Below are 19,040 nucleotides of genomic sequence, written 5' to 3' on the forward strand. Positions count from 1 at the left end.
TAGTAGGTGGAAAGATAATTATGTCAGAAAGTGATTAAGTGAAATGAAGAAAATCAAAATGCTGAAAAGGGCAGTAAGAGGATGAAGTAGGGGAAACCCTGAGATGGGGGACTGGATGAGGAGGTGTGTGAGAGTCAGTCATCAGGCATAACCTCAACCTGTTTGGCCTGAGAAACTAGGAAGAATGGAGGTGCCATTCTGAGATGGAAAAGCTAAAGAAACAGGTTAGGCAGGAGATGGGGGAAAGGTGGAGAGAAGATATTTTAGATATCTAAGCAGCAAATCAATTGAGCGTCGCATATATGAACCTGGAATTCACAGGAAAGATCTGGGGTAAAGATAAAATTTGGGGTTTCAGCACACTGGTATTAAAGTCAGGAGACTAGGCGAATCAACAAGAATATAACAGTGTAACAGAGAAGTTGAAGGAGTAGGCCTGGAATCTCCAAAGTGTAGTGGTCAGGGTGATGAAGAGGAACCAGCGTGGAGGCCGAGAAGGAGTAATCACAAGACAGGACTAAACCCAAGAGAGAGTGGTAGCCTGGAAGTTACATAAGAAATGCGCGGAGACTGACGACAGGCGGAGTCAAACACGGAGGTCACTGGCGATCTTGTCCATCAGTGGAAGACCCAATTCAGGAGAGAAGACGAGGAGCAACTGGAGAGCGTTCTTTGCAGGAGTTCTGTTGTAGAGGAGAGACACTGGGTGGTAGCTGCTAGCATACAATATGGGGTCAAGAGAGGTTTCTTTGTAGTTGTTTTTGTTTTGTTTTTTAAAAGATGGATGACATAGACTTTAGAGGAAAGTCATTACACAAATTCGAAGAATCAAACTAAAAAGTACTATAAAAATAATCGGAAATCCACCAACCTACATACCTAGTAACTTGCCCATTTAAACGCCTCTATTACGATCCTTTGACACCAGCAAAAACAACTACAGTCCTACACCCTGAACCACTGCCCGTTTCCAGAGTCAACACCACGAATCACAGCACGCTGACAGTGGTCTCAGAAGCCTCAGAGTTAGATTACTCACAGAAGCTAAACGGAGCCTCCAATAATATTTAGGATTTTTCATGAAAGTTAAATATATATAAAACCAAACCGCTCTGAATGTGTATCTATAGGTACACTTTTTAAAATAATTCATTATGACCCCTCCTTATAACAACGCTTTATAAAAAATCTTAAGAATAAAGACCAAAAGTCACTTACAAACATGCTAGCCAAGAGAAAAATCTTCAAGTTTTTCCCTGTATATTTTTAAAAAACTGGGACACAGTAATTTTTGCTACCCACTTTTTCACTCAACTTACTGCTTTAAGAAATATTTTTCTAGAACGTGATTTTGAAAATGTTGCGTAACAATTCAATACATGGATGCCCCATAATTTATTTCATAACTTGCTACTGTTGAATATTGAGGTCATTTCCATTTTACTATTATAAACAAAACAAACAAAAAACCAAACAGTGCAATTTGGGGTAAGAACCATCTCCGTCTATACCACTGGGTTCTTCAGGAAAATTTAACAAATTCCTTCTATTTAATTTGAAATACCTTGGTCATCATCATCACCACCATCTGCATCCATGGCATTTTCATCTTCATCTTCATCATCATAATTATAATTTGGATCATAGGTAAGATATTTAAGACAAATATTTATAATGGTAGAAACATGAGGATATACTTCCTTGGGACATCTGAAGAACAACAAAAAAAAAAATCAAAAGCTGTCTTGAATGACTGTACTCCTTGATTCAGTATCAGCCACATTTTGGTTTATTATCAGATTTTTTTCCTTCCCTTTAACACAGCACAGGAAGTGGTCCCCAGCCTTTCAACACCAAGGACCCTTCATCTTTCTCTCCTAGTGACTTCATGTTTTAAAAGATTTATTTTTCAAACTACTTAATTTTAAGATGAACCATCCCCCCCACATTCTAACATCTCTGAAGTCAGGATGAGTTTAACAACAAATGGTATGTTACAGTTAACGTGGGGCAGTGCAGAGAGAAATCTGTACATGCTCTATCTTCTCAATTTCTGACTAGAAGACCAAGCCCAGATAAGCATGGTCTTCAGCCACGAAGGTTATCTGCGACAGTGCCAGTGCACACTCATCTAGTCTTGTTCTTCTAGCTCTGTGCCGAGAAGACAGGACATACACATGCACAACAATAAAGGAAAGATTTGCTTCTCAATTAAAAGGACATAAAGGAATCCCATAATTTCTGATTTTAAGCAATCTGACATGACTATAAAGCTACTCCTCTAAACCACGGGTGGCAAGGATCACTGCAGGTAAACAGTGAAGTCTCCAGACATAGTGCTGCGACACCGTCAATTCTAGCCAAAGACAAAGTCTGTTATTTAAAGCCATAAATGCACAGTTTTAACTATTACCAAGGTTTCCAAATTGAAAATCACTGCCCTAGAAAAATGGATGTGACAGACGTCAAAAACTGGTGAAAAGACATGAAATACCTTTGCCAAGTTCTTTAAATAAAGTCCTAACAATGAGCAGGAAACATTTCAAGAAAAATGTAAGGACCGTATTTTAAAATATAAGATGATATTCACTTCAAATATCATATTGGCTATCAGTTGTTGCTTAACAAGAATTTAATTAAAACACATCTGAAATCCAAAACTCAATCCTAGCCACCATTAGTAAAATAACCCATTTCTCGTCACCTACCTAATGTAGATCTTAATTATTATTCTATTCTGAAGGAAAATTTTTATTTGAAAAACAGATGTGTTAAAATCTTACCTTCTCACAAATGATTCAAAGGCTTGAATGCAGTACTCTCTCAATTCATCATCATCTACATTACAAAATTTTACCACCAAAGGAATAATCTTCTCAAGGTATTCACCTAAGAAAAGCATACTGGTTCTTAAAAACATTCATTAATTGTTTTAAATTGAAGAAAATTTTAAAATATTTAAACATTTCTTACCTATTCTATGACCAGCTTGCCTACTAATAGCAGCAATACATTGTATGTAGGTTCTTGTTGTTGACATGGAATCATTTTTGGACAACTCTGACAAGAGATGTTCAATAAGATCTACAAAAACTATATTTCCACAGCTCATAACCAGATGGCCAAGAGCAATAATGGTTCTTTTCCTCACTGCAAGTCTAGGGCTGGTCAACTGGGGGAGTAGACAGGTCAGAATTGAAGGATGGAAATTAACAAGAAGTCCTCCTTGCCTTAAAATAAAATAAAAAAAGAAAACAACAATAAATTGAAGATATCTGAGCACCAATGAAATTCTGGCCTCTCATTTCAATGTATTCAAAGAGTAAAAATTTAGATGACACTAAACCAAATTCAGAATGAAAGGAAAACTAAATTCTTACTATCTCTACCAAGGCAACTGAAAACTTGAGCCAAGTGAATGCAGTTTTGCAAGTTGTATCCCTAAACTACCTTCTGGAATCTAGACTTATAACCCGATTTATAGGATATCCAACCAACAGACTTGGGAGTATATCAAAAATCAAAAAAGCATGCCAACGTCACTTTTCCCCTCCCCAGATCTCCATCGATAGCTTTTTCTCTACGACAGCTTTCTGGGGGTTTTCACGACACTTAAAATCTCCACATCTTATGACTCCCCCGCCTACTGTCTTTCCTCTACACATCTATAGACTAAGTTTCATTGATCATGCTGGTCCAACCCACTCTTCCAAATCATTTCACAAGTGCGCTTCACTGAGGCAATTAGCAGTCAGACATCTCTGTGCCAGGACAGTGCTAGCGGTCAGGTCACACATAGGACAAAGAGTCCAAATGAATTCTCACCACTTACCAATTAAGTATAAATTCCTCGCCCTCCTCACCATGACCCCACTCTATCAGAACGATTTCCTATAACTTTTCCATTCATTCTATGTTCTGGAAAACTAGAATACAATGTTTCCCAACTCCAAGACTACTTATGTTGATACAGCCTATGCCTGGGCAAGTACATCTGTGCCCTACCCATTCTTCCAAACTGAATTCAAACGCCACTCTTCCCGTAACAAACTTCCTTGGATCCTTCCATTTTCAACCCCAAAACACACTATACTTCCAGTTAGTATTTTGTCCCATTCTGCCTTATCATTATAGCCATTTGTGTTCTTATCTCCTCTAGTAAAGTAAAAGCTCTTTGTGGGCCAGGAGGATAGCTCCTCACTTGACTATAAATATGCACATGAAGGCACTTGATTATTTTCAAGTTAAAGTGAATTAACTACATGAAACACACCAATAATGATGATGTATTATTATGAGAATCAGGGATAAACTGAAATCAACAGGTCTTCTAAGGTATTTTTCCCTAGGATTTGCTTAGATCTTTCTATCTTTCCAAGTTTGACTTCCAGAGAAGTAGAAAAGTGACAAATATATAAAGCCAAGCTGCTTCCTTCCCTGAAACCCGCAGTATAAACAAGGCTGCTACAGTTTACCAGCATTATTTTAACTGAAAAATTTGTTACTCCTACTGGCACATCTCCGTATCTAAGTAGATCATCATATTCAAGAAAATAAGAGTTAAACCAAACATAAAAACTAGGGGCCAGCCCCAGTGACCTACTGGCTTAAGTTCAGCACGCTCTGCTTCGGTAGCCCACGTTCAGTTCCCAGGCACAGACCTATACCACCCTGCTACCGGCCATGCTGTGCTGGCAGCCCACGTACTAAAAGACAGAGGAAGACTGGCACAGATTTTAGGTCAGGGCAAATCTTCCTCAGCAAAAGAAAAACCAAAAGACATAAAAACTGTGCTATTTAAATCACAAATATTTAAATGACAAATTTCATTAATTATTTTTCAAAAACTACAAAAAACATGCTTGTTATATGCAATATTACATGATAAATATTATTACTTTATTTCTCCCCTTGCCCCTAACCACACACATTTGGAAAACAGTCACGATTTAAACGAATAATTTTAGACCAACTTTCCTTATATTTACCAGGGAGATTTTTAATAATTGCCCATAATACTTGTATTATAAGTGATACGCATGTTTACCTGCTCAACATATCAGCCATAATATCCAGGGCTTCCAGCTGAACAGAGACGTCTTCCTGTTTTGCTATTGCACTGGTGAGACGCCCAGTGATCTTTTTACACACATTAGCAGCTAAGGCAGAGCCTGCATGAGTAAGAAACCAATGATAATTTCAAGGCAAGTGTGCTGCATTCCACCTTACATTCATGCTAGTCACCAAACAGTCAACAACTCCAAACTTGATTATGAGACTGACTCAAGAGATCCATGTCAGAAAAATACGTATTCCAGAACAGGTTGCTTCTCAATACCATAACTTATTAGACATTAACAAGAATTAGAGATCACAGCTACAGACACAGGGAAGACACAAGCATCTCTATGCACTAGCATGAGCGCCGGCTAGAGCCAAGAGCAGCTATAGTGCTTGCACCTCCAGACTGGAAAGCAGCAATGGTATTTCTCTCCATTTGAGTCCTTTTTACCAGTAACCTAGACTTTTACATTTCAGTGAATTAAAAACCAAATATATTCTGAGCTCCAACAATTAACTTGGCTTCTTCAAAAAAAAAAAAAAAGCTGCAATCTCTAAAAATATCCTTTCCAATCCAAAGATTCCATAACTTCACTATAAAGTAGAAACGCTGTTCCAAAGGGCTCATAAATCAAGGCTATTACTATTTTATTTTAAAGTCCTTGTCATTACTGACAAGTAAGAGAAAGAAAAGGAACAAGAAACTGTGAAAGTGAAAATCTGAATGGTTAACAGAATTCTTGTTAGAACCAGAAATAGCTAAAAACATGTTTCAATGAGAAAAAAACTAAGGAAAATAGCAACATAGCTAATATAATTACAAACAACATAATTACAATGATATAATTTATAATAATATAAATAAACATAATATAATTACAAATAACCAACAGAGTTGGTGAGATATTTTACTGAAATAACAATTAATAAGGGTAAAGTAACACTGGTATGATACAGTGGGAAAAGCATCAGCCTTGGATTAAAAGATAATGGATCTGAATCTTCACCCAACCAGGTAATCCAAAGTTTGGGTGAACTAACCTCAACTCCCTGAATTTCGGTTCCCTCATCAACAAACCAGGACTATTCAGACTTCCCATATGGCTGTTCAAACTAAGTAAAATAATGCACATGAAGCATCTGGCATGATAGCTAGCATAGTGAATGATTAATAAATATTTATTAAGTAAATGAGTGAAAACTACATACCCAGACTAAATTATCACCACTACATCTTTCCATGAAACAGGAAGACGATAATTTCACCTCATTTGCAGATGAGACAATAGCTTTTAGCCTGCTGATTTTAGCCAACACTTAGTAGTCAAGACTAATTCGATAACTTACATTTTCTAGACATTTCTGTCAGAGGCCAAAAGCTAATTAACTGACAGATTCATCAATTGTAGTTTAAATTTTTTAAATTACCAAGTAGCTGTAAAAGGCTCAAACTTAATTAAAGACACTAGTAAAACAAACTATTTATTTCACAACTGCCTTAACTGTGTTAAATTTTACATCATAAATTCTAATGCAAAGCAAAATTAATACTGACAATAGAGAGCTAATCAGAAATAGCTCATGATTCTGGCTATCTTTCCCCTCACTGCATACACTGGCACAACTCTATTCTGTAGTCACAGCACATACGACAATATAAAATCTTGCTCCAACATAAAAATCCTTCAGAACCGGTATTCCTATTACATACTTAAATTCAATCAATATAATATCCATTTAAAACTGAAAATTCAATTTATAATTAAGCAAAAATAAGACTCCAGACGTTTTTCCCCTTAATGTCCAAAGGGATGTTCACGAGATCTTTCAGAATAGACACCTCCCCACTCCCTGGCCAGGAGGAAAACAGGGTGGAAGAGAAACAGCTCCCTATGAAGGGAGAGGGAGACCAGGCACTCTCGCTTACCACTGGACGCCGGGGGAAGCTCTCCAATGACTGTTTTAAGGCCAATACTTGAAATATCTCGCAGTTGTTCTTTATCAGAAAGCATGTTAGTGCAGAGGGTATCTACAATTGTCTCTACTTGATATTCTTTCACTTTACTCACTAAAGGGCCAAGACTGTAATATAAAGAAGAAAAAACATTTTTAAATCAACATAAACACAAACAGAAAAATAGACAAATAGAAACATTAACTTTTCTGCCTAGCAACTGTCAACACAAAGTAAACACACTATGCCTGTGTCATAAATGGTATATGAGTAAGAGGATGAAAGAAATTCTTGATTGATAAGCTCCTTGCAATTGGTTTCCAATTTTTTTCCCACTGATTTCCATCATAGTGTAAGGAAACTTAAGATGCTTTCCACCTTCCCCTTTCAAACATACAAAACTTTTTTTTAAGTACGTGCTTTTTTTGGTGAGGAAGATTGGCCCTGAGCTAACATCTGTTGCCAACCTTCCTCTTGTTTTTTTTCCCTCCCCAAAGCCCCAGTACGTAGTTGTATATCCTAGTTATAGGTCATTCTAGTTCTTCTATGTGGGATGCTGCCACAGCATGGCTTCATGAGAATTATGTAGGTCCACAGCCAAGATGCAAACTGGTGAACTCTGGGCCAGCAAAGCAAGGTGAGCCAACTTAACCAATGGGCCATGGGGCCAGGGCCACAAAACATTTTTTTAATAATAATCAGGTTACTTACGGAGTCTGCTTCTAACAAAAATTCTACGGATTACCTGCAATGGAAGTTCCATCCAATACACACTTTGCCAACTCTGACCCTTCTTATCATCTATCACCAACTCCATCTCATGAACCAAAGAATTTATAGTCCTCTTATTTTTTTAAATTTTAAAAGTGTAAAGTAATTGGTGGCAAAAAGCAAACAAGTCAGCGCTCCTCTGTGGTCCCAAAGCCTTGCATTTGCCTTTCATATTAGTTATTTTATATTGTTATTATAGGTTTGCACGTACGCCCACTGGTTGAGGATAGAGAAAAGCCCTTCTCACAGAATTCAGCACACAGAAGGTAATGTTTAGTGCACAAATATTCACTGAGGAGGCACTGTATTCAGGCTGTACTGAATCACAAAAGTATGGCCCCTATTCCCAAATATTTACCATCTGGTTGGTGAGGTAAGGAATCACAGAAATACTCTGGAAGTGAATTGAAAGCATTCACTACTCTCCTTTTTTTTGTTTTTAACTTTTACATTCAATGTTAGTATTTACAGGACAGGAGATTGCACCTAAGAAACAGATTTTTAGGTACTGGGTTTTGAGGGGATACAGTCAGAAAAGGAGAGCATTTCAAATGGAAAGATCAGAGACCAGAATGAGTGGAATGCACAGTGAAAGAAATGAGAAGTGCAAAGAGCTGACTGACACCAAAGGCAGGTGAAAATGCTGGCAAGGAGGCGCCGGGGACATTGAGGAGAACCTCTGAAGTCAGGCCAACGAAATCTAAATGTGATGTAAAATGGGAGCCAATGCATTTTCTCAAGCGTAAGTGAAGGGTAAAGATAGTTTAATTTGATAAATGCTCAGATCAATGCTCCATATATAGGTTCTTAAAAAATAACTGCTGACTAACCGCTTAGCAAGCGAAGTAGTAGGCAGTGCAATTTAGAGAGAATTAAGAGGAGAAAGCAAGAAAACAGGGATGGAGAAATCCAAGAACACCCAATCCAAAATGACGGCAGTGACAACAGAGAAAAGGCATATATGCAGAGAGACGTAATGGGAAACGATGAAAATTGGGAGTGAAAATGAAAAGGATTTCAAAAATAAATTTAAAGAGTTCTAGATTCCAGTAAGGGCAAAACAGCTTTGTTGGACTAACCCTCCCAGAGGTACCAACCGTAAAATCTCTAAAACTGCATTTTAGAAAACAACAATTTCAATGCCAGAGAATGATGGAACTAAAAGCAGATGGGGAAAAAATTTCTACCTAGAATTTCAGTGAAATTACCTTTTAAAAATGAAGACAAATTAAAGACTATTCCAGACAAAAACTGAGAATGTATCTCCACCAGACATATACTACAAGAATTGTCAAAGGAAGTTCTTCAGGCTAGAGGAAAATTAAACCGGACGTAACTCAGATTTACAGAAAGGAACAAAGATCACCAGAAATGGTAAATGTGTGTATACATAAAAGACTATATTTAAAAGACCGTACATTTTTTCTTCAAAGTATTACTGTATTATGAAAATACACATACAAATATAAAAAAAGGTACAATAGCACAAAGACAGGAAGGAGGCAAATGGAAAAATGTTACTGCAAGATTTACATAATTTATATCAAATGGCAAAATATTAACTCTTTCTTAGCAGACTGATAAATTTAAGATGCAATTTATAATCCCTGGCCTAAAGTGACAATTTAAAAAAATAATGTAAAGAGATATATCTAAAAAAGTCAAAGGAAATCAAAATGAAATATTATAAAACAGTGATTCCCAACTTTTTGGTTTCAGGAACTCTTCCAACACTTTAAAAATCAACAGAGACCCCAAAGAACTTTATTTTTTGCAGTTGTATCTGTCAAAGTTTACCATATTAAAAATTAAAAGTAACAACATAAACCCATTACATGTTAACATAAATAATAACGTTTTTAAGGAAAACAACTAAATTCTCCCAAAAAAAGAAGTAAAAAAAACACCCCTGTTTCTACATTTTTACAAGTTAATGTTTTGGCTTAAAAGAAAACCACCAGATTCTCACATCTGCTTTTGCATTTCATGTGTTGTGGCATCATTTGTCATGTGGCCCCTGGAAACCTCTACTGAGCACTTACGAGAAAATGAGAGTCAAGGGAAAATAACACCTTAGTAGTATTCACAGGATAGTTCTGACACTTTCAGGGTTACAGACTGTCCCTGGGGACCCTGGATTAAACTCTGAGAACTGGTGCTATAAAATATTTGATTAACCCCAAAGAAGGAAGAGAAAAAACCAACAATAAAAACCAGAACAACAACAACAAAATAAACAAATAGAAAACAAGAAGCAAAATGGCACACCTAAATCCAACCACATCAATATTTACAATAAATGTCAATGGACTAAATAAACACTCCTAAACGGCCAAAATCATGAAACCAAATAAAAGAAAAAAAGCAAGGCCTAATGATCTGCTGTCTACAAGACATATAACTTAAAAATAAAAACATATTAAAGTAATAGAAAAAGAAAAATACACATTATGCAAACACTAATCTTAAACATGTTGGTTATATTAAGATAAGAGAAAATGTATTTCAAGATAAGGTGTGCTTAAAGGAAACATTTTATACTCATCAAAAGGTCAACCATCAGGGGGCGGCCTAGTGGCTGAGCAGTTAAATCTGCGCTCCACTGCGGCGGCCCAGGGTTTCGCGTTTCGGATCCTGGGTGTGGACATGGCACCACTCATCAGGCCATGCTGAGGTGGCATCCTACATGCCACAATTAGAAGGACCCACAACTAAAAATATACAACTATGTACCCAGGGGGCTTTGGGGAGAAAAAGGAAAAATAAAGTCTTTGGGGGAAAAAGGTCGATCATCAGGAAGACACAATTATAAATATGCGGGCACCTGGTCACACAGCTTGAAAATACATGAAGCAAAAACTGGCATTAAAATTAAAGAGAAAATCAGATAAATGGACAATTACAGTTGGGAATTTTAACACCCCTCTCTCAGTATTTAGTATCAACAAAAGAAAAACATCACAAAGGATACAAATCTGAACAACACTATCAACTCCCCTGACCTGACACTCATAAAACATTATCACCAACTACTGCAGAACACGCTCTCTCTCCAGCGTGCACGGAACGTTCACCAGGGCCTACCGTACGCTGAACCATAAAACACATCTCAATAAGTAGACGAAACAAACCCAAACACACCCTGAAATCTTAACAGTATTGTTCTCTGACCATAATGCAATTAAATTAGAAACCAGTAAAAACAAAAACAAAAATCCAGATAACCTCCGAATATTTGAAAATTGCTTCTAGACAATTTTAAGAATTAGAAGGGAAGAAAGTGAGTAGAAGAAATAATAAAAGAAATCAATAAAATAGGGAACAGAGAAAATTAACCCTAAACTCAGTTCTTTGATAAGATTAAAGTTGGTAAATCCTTAAATTAGATGAATTGAGGGAAAGAGAGAGAAAACACAAATTACCAAAATCAGGATTGAAAGGGGATACTCACTGATGAAGATTATTTAGGTAGAAAATCTTGAGGAATCAACAAAAACTACCGTAACTAATAAGTAAGTATGAGATACTATGGTTCATAGTTAAAAGATTCAGTATTGTTAAGATGCTGATTATCTTCAAATATTTCTACAGCTTCAACAGAATCCTCAAATTAGAGGAAGTTTAGTTTTTTAAAAATAGAAATTGACAAACTGTCTGAAATTAACATGGAGATACAAAGAACTTAAAAAATCAAAACTCCTGGGGAAGGAAGAATGAAGCTCGAGAACTTACACTACCTTACTTGATACCTGTACAGATCTACACCGGCGTTTCTCAACCAAGGGCGATTTTTACAGTTCAACAGACATTTGGCAATGTCTTGAGACATTTTTGGTTGTCACTACTAGGTGAGGAAGGAATGCTACTGGCAAACAGTAGGTAATAGCCAAAACCCTGCTAAACATCCTAGAACACACAGAATACACAGGATAACTCCTCACAACAAAGAATGATCTGGCCCAAAAAGTCAACAGTGCCCAAGGCTGAAAAAGCCTGAGCTAGGCTAATAAAGTAGTGTTGTACTGGCATTAGAATAGACAAATCAGTGGGACACAACAGAGACTAGAAACAGACCCACACTTTTATAGTTAATTGATTTGTGACAAAGATGCCAATGCAATTCAGTAGGGAAAGGAAGTGTTTTCAATAAATGGTGCTTCAACAATTGGATATTCACATGGAAATAAAAATGAACTCAATTCCTATTTCACAAAAATTAATTCAAGATAGATCACAGGGCTAAAGTAAAAGCTGAAACTATAGGCTTTTAGAAGAAAACACAGGAGAAAAATCTTTGCAACATAAGCTAAACAAAGATTTCTTAGGACACAGAAAGCAATAACCATAAAAGAAACATTGAAATTAACTTATACATTAAATCAAACTAAACTAAATTTAAAACTAAAAAACTTAAGCTCATCGAATTGGGAGGAAATATTTACAAAACATTCTCTGTCAAAGGAGCTATATCCAGAATACAAGAACAACTCCTACAATTTGATAATAAAAAGACAAACACAATTTTAAAAATTGGGAAAAGTCCAAAAAAATAAACGGTCAATAAATATACAAAATAGCACTGGACATCATTAGTCATCAGAGAAATGTAAATTAAAACACCTATACACGTACTGGAACAGCTAAAATTAAAGAGTGATACAACCAAGTGTTGGTGAAAATGTGAAGCAACTGGTACTTTCATGTAAAATGGTACAAATAGTTTAGGTAGGAATTTGGCAGTTTCTTAAAAATCTAAATGGACAACAGCAATTTCATTCTTAGGTTTTTATCCATAATAAAGACAGACACATGTCCTAAAATAAACTCATACAAGAATATTCACTGTATCTTTATTCAGAATAGCCAAACTCTAGAAAGAAACTAAATGTATAAACAGACTGTGGTATCAATGGGCTATTCATGTGGTATCATGAAATACTAATATACCCAACACTGATGAATCTCACAGATGTTAGGCGAGTGAAAAAAAAAAACAGACACAAAAGAGCACATACTGTATGATTCCATTTCTCTGAAGTTCTAGAAAAGGCAAAACCAATTTAAGGTGAACAAAACAACAGTGACCTTCAGTAGCGCTGTTGTATGTGAGGTAAAGATACAATTTTATCTTTTTCAAATGCTTATTCAATCTTTTGGAAAAAAGGTCCAACTTGTCTCCAGTGGTGCCACCTTCATCGTGTACTTTCCATTCCATTTTACTCCACTGCTCTATTAAGACCTCATGACCTCACTGCTTTGAGTAGAGAAACATCATAGTATGTTTCTATAGTAGGGCTAACCAACACCCCTCCAACTCCAGCAATTGTTTTAATTTTTCAGGACTTTCTTGGCTATCTTTGGCAAACACCCTGCCCCGCTTCTTCCTCCCACCAAAATGTACCTTGGAGTCAATTTTCTAGCTTGGGGAAAAAACTTACTGATTTTTACAATTAGCGTTAAATTAACCTGAAGAGAACCGACAACCTGGTTACATTATCTTATCCAAGGACATGGGATGTCTTTCCATTTGTTCCAAGTACCTTTGTTTCCAAGTACATTTTTATCAGTCAAGAGTATTTTAAAGTTTTCCTTCTGTAAGTTTTGAAAAAGATAAAACTGTAACCTTACCTTATACCATACAACACCCTCAATCAAGGTCACGACGGTAACATTTCTTGTTAAGTTTATTTCTAGGCATTTTGTCTTTCTGTTGCTGGAACAAATGAACATTTGCTTCCATGATATCTTCCACTTGGTTATTATTTGCCTATTTGAAAGCGACTGATTTTTTGTTATTTACTTTTATATCCTATTAATTCACTGAATTCTTGTTTACATTAAATTTTTTTCTTGATTAACTTGATTTTTCCCATGTACACTTTTCAAATTCTTATGCATCTAATTTTTCCCCACTTGTCTTACAGTGGCTAACACTTTCAAAAGAAACACAGTGGAGATAGACACACATCTTTGCCTTGTTCCTGATGTTAGCACAAAGGTATCTGGTAATTTATTGGCTTTTGGGCTGAGGTATAAATGTGCATGTTTGTGTACTTTTAATGTTAAAAAACATCCTACCAATTCCATGTTATTAAATGTTTTACTTGAAATAGGTGATGAATTCTCTCCGGTCAGATAAAGTATCCCTGGCCTGTTCTTCACTCTAATGACACATTAAGGATGATGCTGGCTTTTGGAAGGTATTTCACTCTAGACTATACTAAGTAGCCTAAGTGTTGAGGTTTTTTTATTTTTTTTTTTAAATCAAGCATCAATGCGGAATCTTATCAGCACCTTGACAAATAACCAGACAGTTTTTTCTTCCTCTGATCTATTAACATGATGAAATGAACATATTAATGAAGCACATAACACTGAACTGCCCTTATGTTCTCAGGATGAAGCACACTTGGTCATGGTGTGTTACACTTAACACACTGCTGGATTTTATCTTGAACATTTAAAATGAAACTGGTCTGTAGTTTTCTTTTTTGGTGTTCTCTTTAGTCAGGATTTGTTATCAGTATTCAGTTTACATAAAAGACTGAAAGGTTTTCATGCTTTATGTACCAGATTAGCAATAGAAGTATCCGTACTAGAACTGTCTGTTCTTTGAAGTTTCGAAGACTCATGTAAAAGATTTCTGAGCCTGAGTTTCTTTTGGGTGATGAGTTCTTCGACAACTTTCCCAATTTCCTGATAAGGCTACTTAGTAATTTATCTATCTGTTACGATTTTCCCTCCTCCAAGAATTAGCTCTTGGATTTCAACTCCTAATATATTACTTTTGCTTATATCTTAATTCCTTTTTAATTTTCTTTAACATATGTCATTTCTTCCCCCAACCAGTTAATTATAAGCATAAAAGATCATCAAAAAATCAAAAGCTCAGGTTCCTAATGAGTAAAGATTCATACTCAAGTGATTACGACCAATGCACCTCTCAACTCTCAAACTGGGACAAAGACCACATTATCATTATTATGATAATGATACATCATATCATTATCATTATTATCATTATTAAAGGCTGGTAAATGTTTGCCATGTATTTTGAACAAAACTTAATCTTGTTTACTAAACACACGGCAAACGAAAGAATTAAAAAATGAAAAATAATTAAAATTATAGATTCATTTGCATTATTCTGCAACTTACCATTTTTTGAAGACCCATTTTATTTTAAATTTGCAAATGTCCCAAGTTAAACAAAGTTGTCCTGCACATCTATAAATTCTATACTGACCAATGATTTCTCACGTTTTTGCTTGCTTTTACAGCAGGGATGTAAAAGCTTAGCCTAAAACAAATATAAAGCCTTTATTAAAAAATCCAATAAAGGAGTAATGAGACAATGCTTTATTTGAATTAATGTATCACATAAAATTCTATAATTTAATTTTTATATGACACTGAAGGTTATACTTACAAATAACTTACTACGTAAATTGTTAAGGCTTTCTCAAATGTGGTATGCATAATTTAAATAGATACGTCAATAGAATTTACTGAGAACTCAAATTCTGTACTTTATTACTAAGAATAAGAGTCCAACAGTCAACATCATGCCTAACAAGATGCTCCTACTGCATTGTACACACAAGGACAACTGGAATTTCCACGATTTGTAGGAAAGATCCTTTTTAACTATATCATCAGTGTTGATTTGTGTTAACCACGGTTTTAACTGCTCCTATTCTTCATTAGGTCTTATTATTTTTTACTTTCCTTGATTATTGGTTCTTATATTTTGACCCCCTCCTTGGAATACAGAGATGAATGGAGGCAGGCAGGTCCTTTAACCCAGCTAAAACAGCAGGTTAAACAAACGAGAGAATCACTTTTTCTGGAGTTTCCTACATGTACCTCATAAGAATTAAATGAAAGCTACGTTTAGTCAACAGAGAAACTATAAGGAAATGTATCATATGTACCAAATACAAACACTAAGCATTCATCAATCACCTACAAATTCTAAAGAAAAACTCCAGAAAGACACAGTACAAGCCTAGGATAATTTACCAATTATTACACTGAGTTTTTTAACAGGAGTGGAAGGGGTGAGAAGCAAGGAAAAAACAACTTACCATTTGACAGCTAAATTCTGTACCTCTCCATTTTTATCTTCCAGTAACTTCAAAATCATTTTCACTACTTTCCTTTCACTATCATCATCCAACTTGATGGAATCTTTCTGAAGTTCTGTCATCAAATCATTTGTAGCCATAAACCTATCAAAAAAATTTCAATTTGTCAATAATTGAAGATTAAGCATTAATTAAAAAGATTACAGCTTCCAAATCCAATGCCATCATTCCTATCTATCTATCTAAGTCCTGATACACTCTTTTAAATAAGGTTTCATTACCCCTAAGTGTCTTCCCCAGGTTAGTCTTGATTTCAAATTTACTGACAGGATCTACAGGGAGTGCTCTTTCATTCTAATTAATTGTATCACTGCTTTTAGGGGGATAAAAGCTCCTCTTTACTTTTTCTCTGCCCAAGATTTGAATTATATCTAGGAAGCCTTTAACTATGAACATTAAGAATAGTTTCCTGTGTAATATTGTGTTTGCTGGATTGCTGGTCATATACCAGAAATTAATGGAAAATATCCAAAATACAAATTCTCACCTCCACCCCCAACTCCCACCACCAGGTATGAGAGGTATTTTCAAAATGATGAAAAGGTGATTTTAGAAAGCTGTTCCACTTGACACTGAGCCCCCTCCCCTTAAGAACCACAGCCAAAGGAAGGTTTAAGACTGAACAGCCTCACAAAAAACCCAGAATGATTAACTGTCTCATCTCAGCTTTTAATGAAAGGGTTAACAGGAGATAAAAATAAGGTAAATAGACTCAGATTTTTTCCTCACATACCTCACCAGACAATTCATTATTTTAAAAGTAATTCTCAGAATATTAGATAATCACAACGAAATAAAGCCCCAAAACCTGTTTAAAGGCAAATGCATTTTTCTCATAATTCTTGGCTCACCTCCACCTACTGAAATAATCTAACTGAAATACCAACTACTTAACGCCTTTTCCTTTTATTTGAACCAGATCCAGTTTGAGTAAAAATTTACTATTTTATGTTACACACAGAAATGTCAAAATCCATGTTTAAGTCAATTAAAAAAACAACTATTGGAGCTGAAATGATAAATAACTGTGCAGATAGCCAGGCAATAAGCTATGTGGTAAGGAGTGGCAAAACAACTTAGTAATTTAGCAATTCAGTGCTTATAAGGTAATCTTAAGGATAATTCCAGTAACTAGTATGTTCACTTAATGCTGATTTGACAAAGTTTTAAATGATATGCAAGCACAATTCTTAGCAAGCTTTGCAAAAGCTGCTTATAAAGAAAAACTTATGTCCAAACTGGAATAACACAAGGTAAATTAATCGTACATTTTTTTAAATGCACATAGTTCTCCTAATTGGAAGCCCCTTCCCATTTTATATGATGACAAAACGAATTAAAACCACAGAATATTATGGAAAGTAAAAAAAGAAAAACTGAATAGCACACTAATGCAGGCACTTCTACACACAATCATTATAAGTATCTTAACACTTAGAGAAAATCCATGAAATCACCACAGTAGGTAGGACCTCTGAAAGGCTAACCATCTAGTTGAAGAGAAAACACAGTCATCAAGAATTTAAGTAAAAAGCAGACAATCTCAATGTAAAAAGTTGTTTTATGGTTCTGAAGGGATTCTACTGGTACACAGATTCATTCCTTTATTTACCATTTATTTATTCACTGCCTATTATTCTACAAAGGCTGGACTATGAGCAAAGGACGGATAGAAGATAAATCAACGTTGGTTCCTGACCTCACAGCTTATATTCTTTTTTTTAATTTGAAGATTGGCACCAGATTTTAGCTCTGCCAATCTTCATTTCTTTCTTCTTCTCCCCAAAGCCCCCAGAACATAGCTGTATATTCTAGTTGTAGGTCCTTCTGGCTCTGCTATGTGGGACGCCGCCTCAGCATGGCCTGACGAGCAGTGCCATGTCTGCACCCAGGATCCGAACTGGCGAAACCCTGGTCCACTGAAGAGGAGCACATGAACTTAACCATTCAGCCACAGGGCCAGCCCCAGAGAGTTTATATTCTAATAAAGAAGTCTACTGATTTTCAAAAGTCTATGATTAATGGTCAAATGTTTTTTAAAAGTTGAAATGAACAGCAGTAAAATTATCAATAGACGTATTTTTAAAAAGCAGAAAAATTGCATTGAGATAGTGTAAGGTTATAAGAGTTACTTTTTACTGGTAGTTCTAAGGATTTCTTCCTTCTGTTAATTTGATATAAAAATTTGGACTATAAATCTTCTTGTTAAGGAAGCTGTTTGACCAGTCTGAACGCTGTCCATGCCAGATTCAAAAGCCAGTCTGTAAAATGTCTGTTACTGCTTTAGGTATGGTGCTAAGGGCTGAGATGACAAATGTAGATTCAGTCTTTCCTGTAAACTTTTTCATCTAATATGGCAGACAGGTAAATGGACAAATCTCAATCTTACAAATTTTTTTAAACAATACTCAAGGGTATTTGGCAATCATCACACCAAAGAAGCGATGGTTAGTTTGAGTCTCAAAGGATTAACAGGGGTTTGCACGGGAGAAGCTGGTTTGGGATTTTAAATTTTTTATCTTTGTGAGTGTGTGTGGTGGTGGTAAGGAGCACCTCACAGTGAAGGACTAAGGAGCAGTTCGTGTGGCAGGGGCACAGGGAGATAGAAGAAATCGAACAGGAAGAAGAAGGAAATGTAGGCTGAGGCCAAGACAAGAAAAGTCTTACATCCTCGTTCACTATATAGTGAGAACCATTATGTATGTATCAGGTACTGTGCTGGGTGCTGTGGACACAGGGGCTGGCAAATGCAAACAGGGTTCCTGCTGTCTTGGAGCTTACATTACAGTATACTAGAGGCATAGTAATTTTTAAAACTACACGAGTAATTACATATGTAATTATGAGCTGAGATAAATGCTGTGAAGGAAAGGAATGTGGCACAAAGAAAGCACAATGATATAACCAAAGTAACCTGACCTAGACTAGACTGGATTGGGGGTTGTGTATCAGGGAAGACTGAGATCCGAAGCATGAGCAGGAATTTAAGGGGAGGGGGTGTGGCCAATCAAGGGCCAAGAGATTAAAGAGGTTTGTAGGTTTTAGGATTTTAGTCTTTATTCGAAGAGCAATGGGAAGCTACTGAAAGGCATTTGGGGGTGGAGATG

At 35.9% G+C, this 19,040-nt stretch overlaps 1 protein-coding gene across 1 annotated transcript in view; it reads right to left on the reverse strand.

Moving 5' to 3' along the window:
- The window catches only part of CAND1 (cullin associated and neddylation dissociated 1), a 42,753-nt gene that overhangs the window by 16,681 nt on the left and 7,032 nt on the right, over nt 1-19,040 (reverse strand). The window contains exons 2-7 of the mRNA XM_046661820.1: nt 15,874-16,017; nt 6,989-7,143; nt 5,048-5,171; nt 2,974-3,230; nt 2,784-2,889; nt 1,565-1,710 (exon numbers count right to left, since the gene is read on the reverse strand). Of these exons, the coding sequence (XP_046517776.1) occupies nt 1,565-1,710; nt 2,784-2,889; nt 2,974-3,230; nt 5,048-5,171; nt 6,989-7,143; nt 15,874-16,017 (932 nt within the window). The remainder of the gene's footprint in view (nt 1-1,564; nt 1,711-2,783; nt 2,890-2,973; nt 3,231-5,047; nt 5,172-6,988; nt 7,144-15,873; nt 16,018-19,040) is intronic.

This window comes from Equus quagga, chromosome 1 (genome assembly GCF_021613505.1).
Source record: "Equus quagga isolate Etosha38 chromosome 1, UCLA_HA_Equagga_1.0, whole genome shotgun sequence".
Classification (NCBI taxonomy): Eukaryota; Metazoa; Chordata; class Mammalia; order Perissodactyla; family Equidae; genus Equus; species Equus quagga.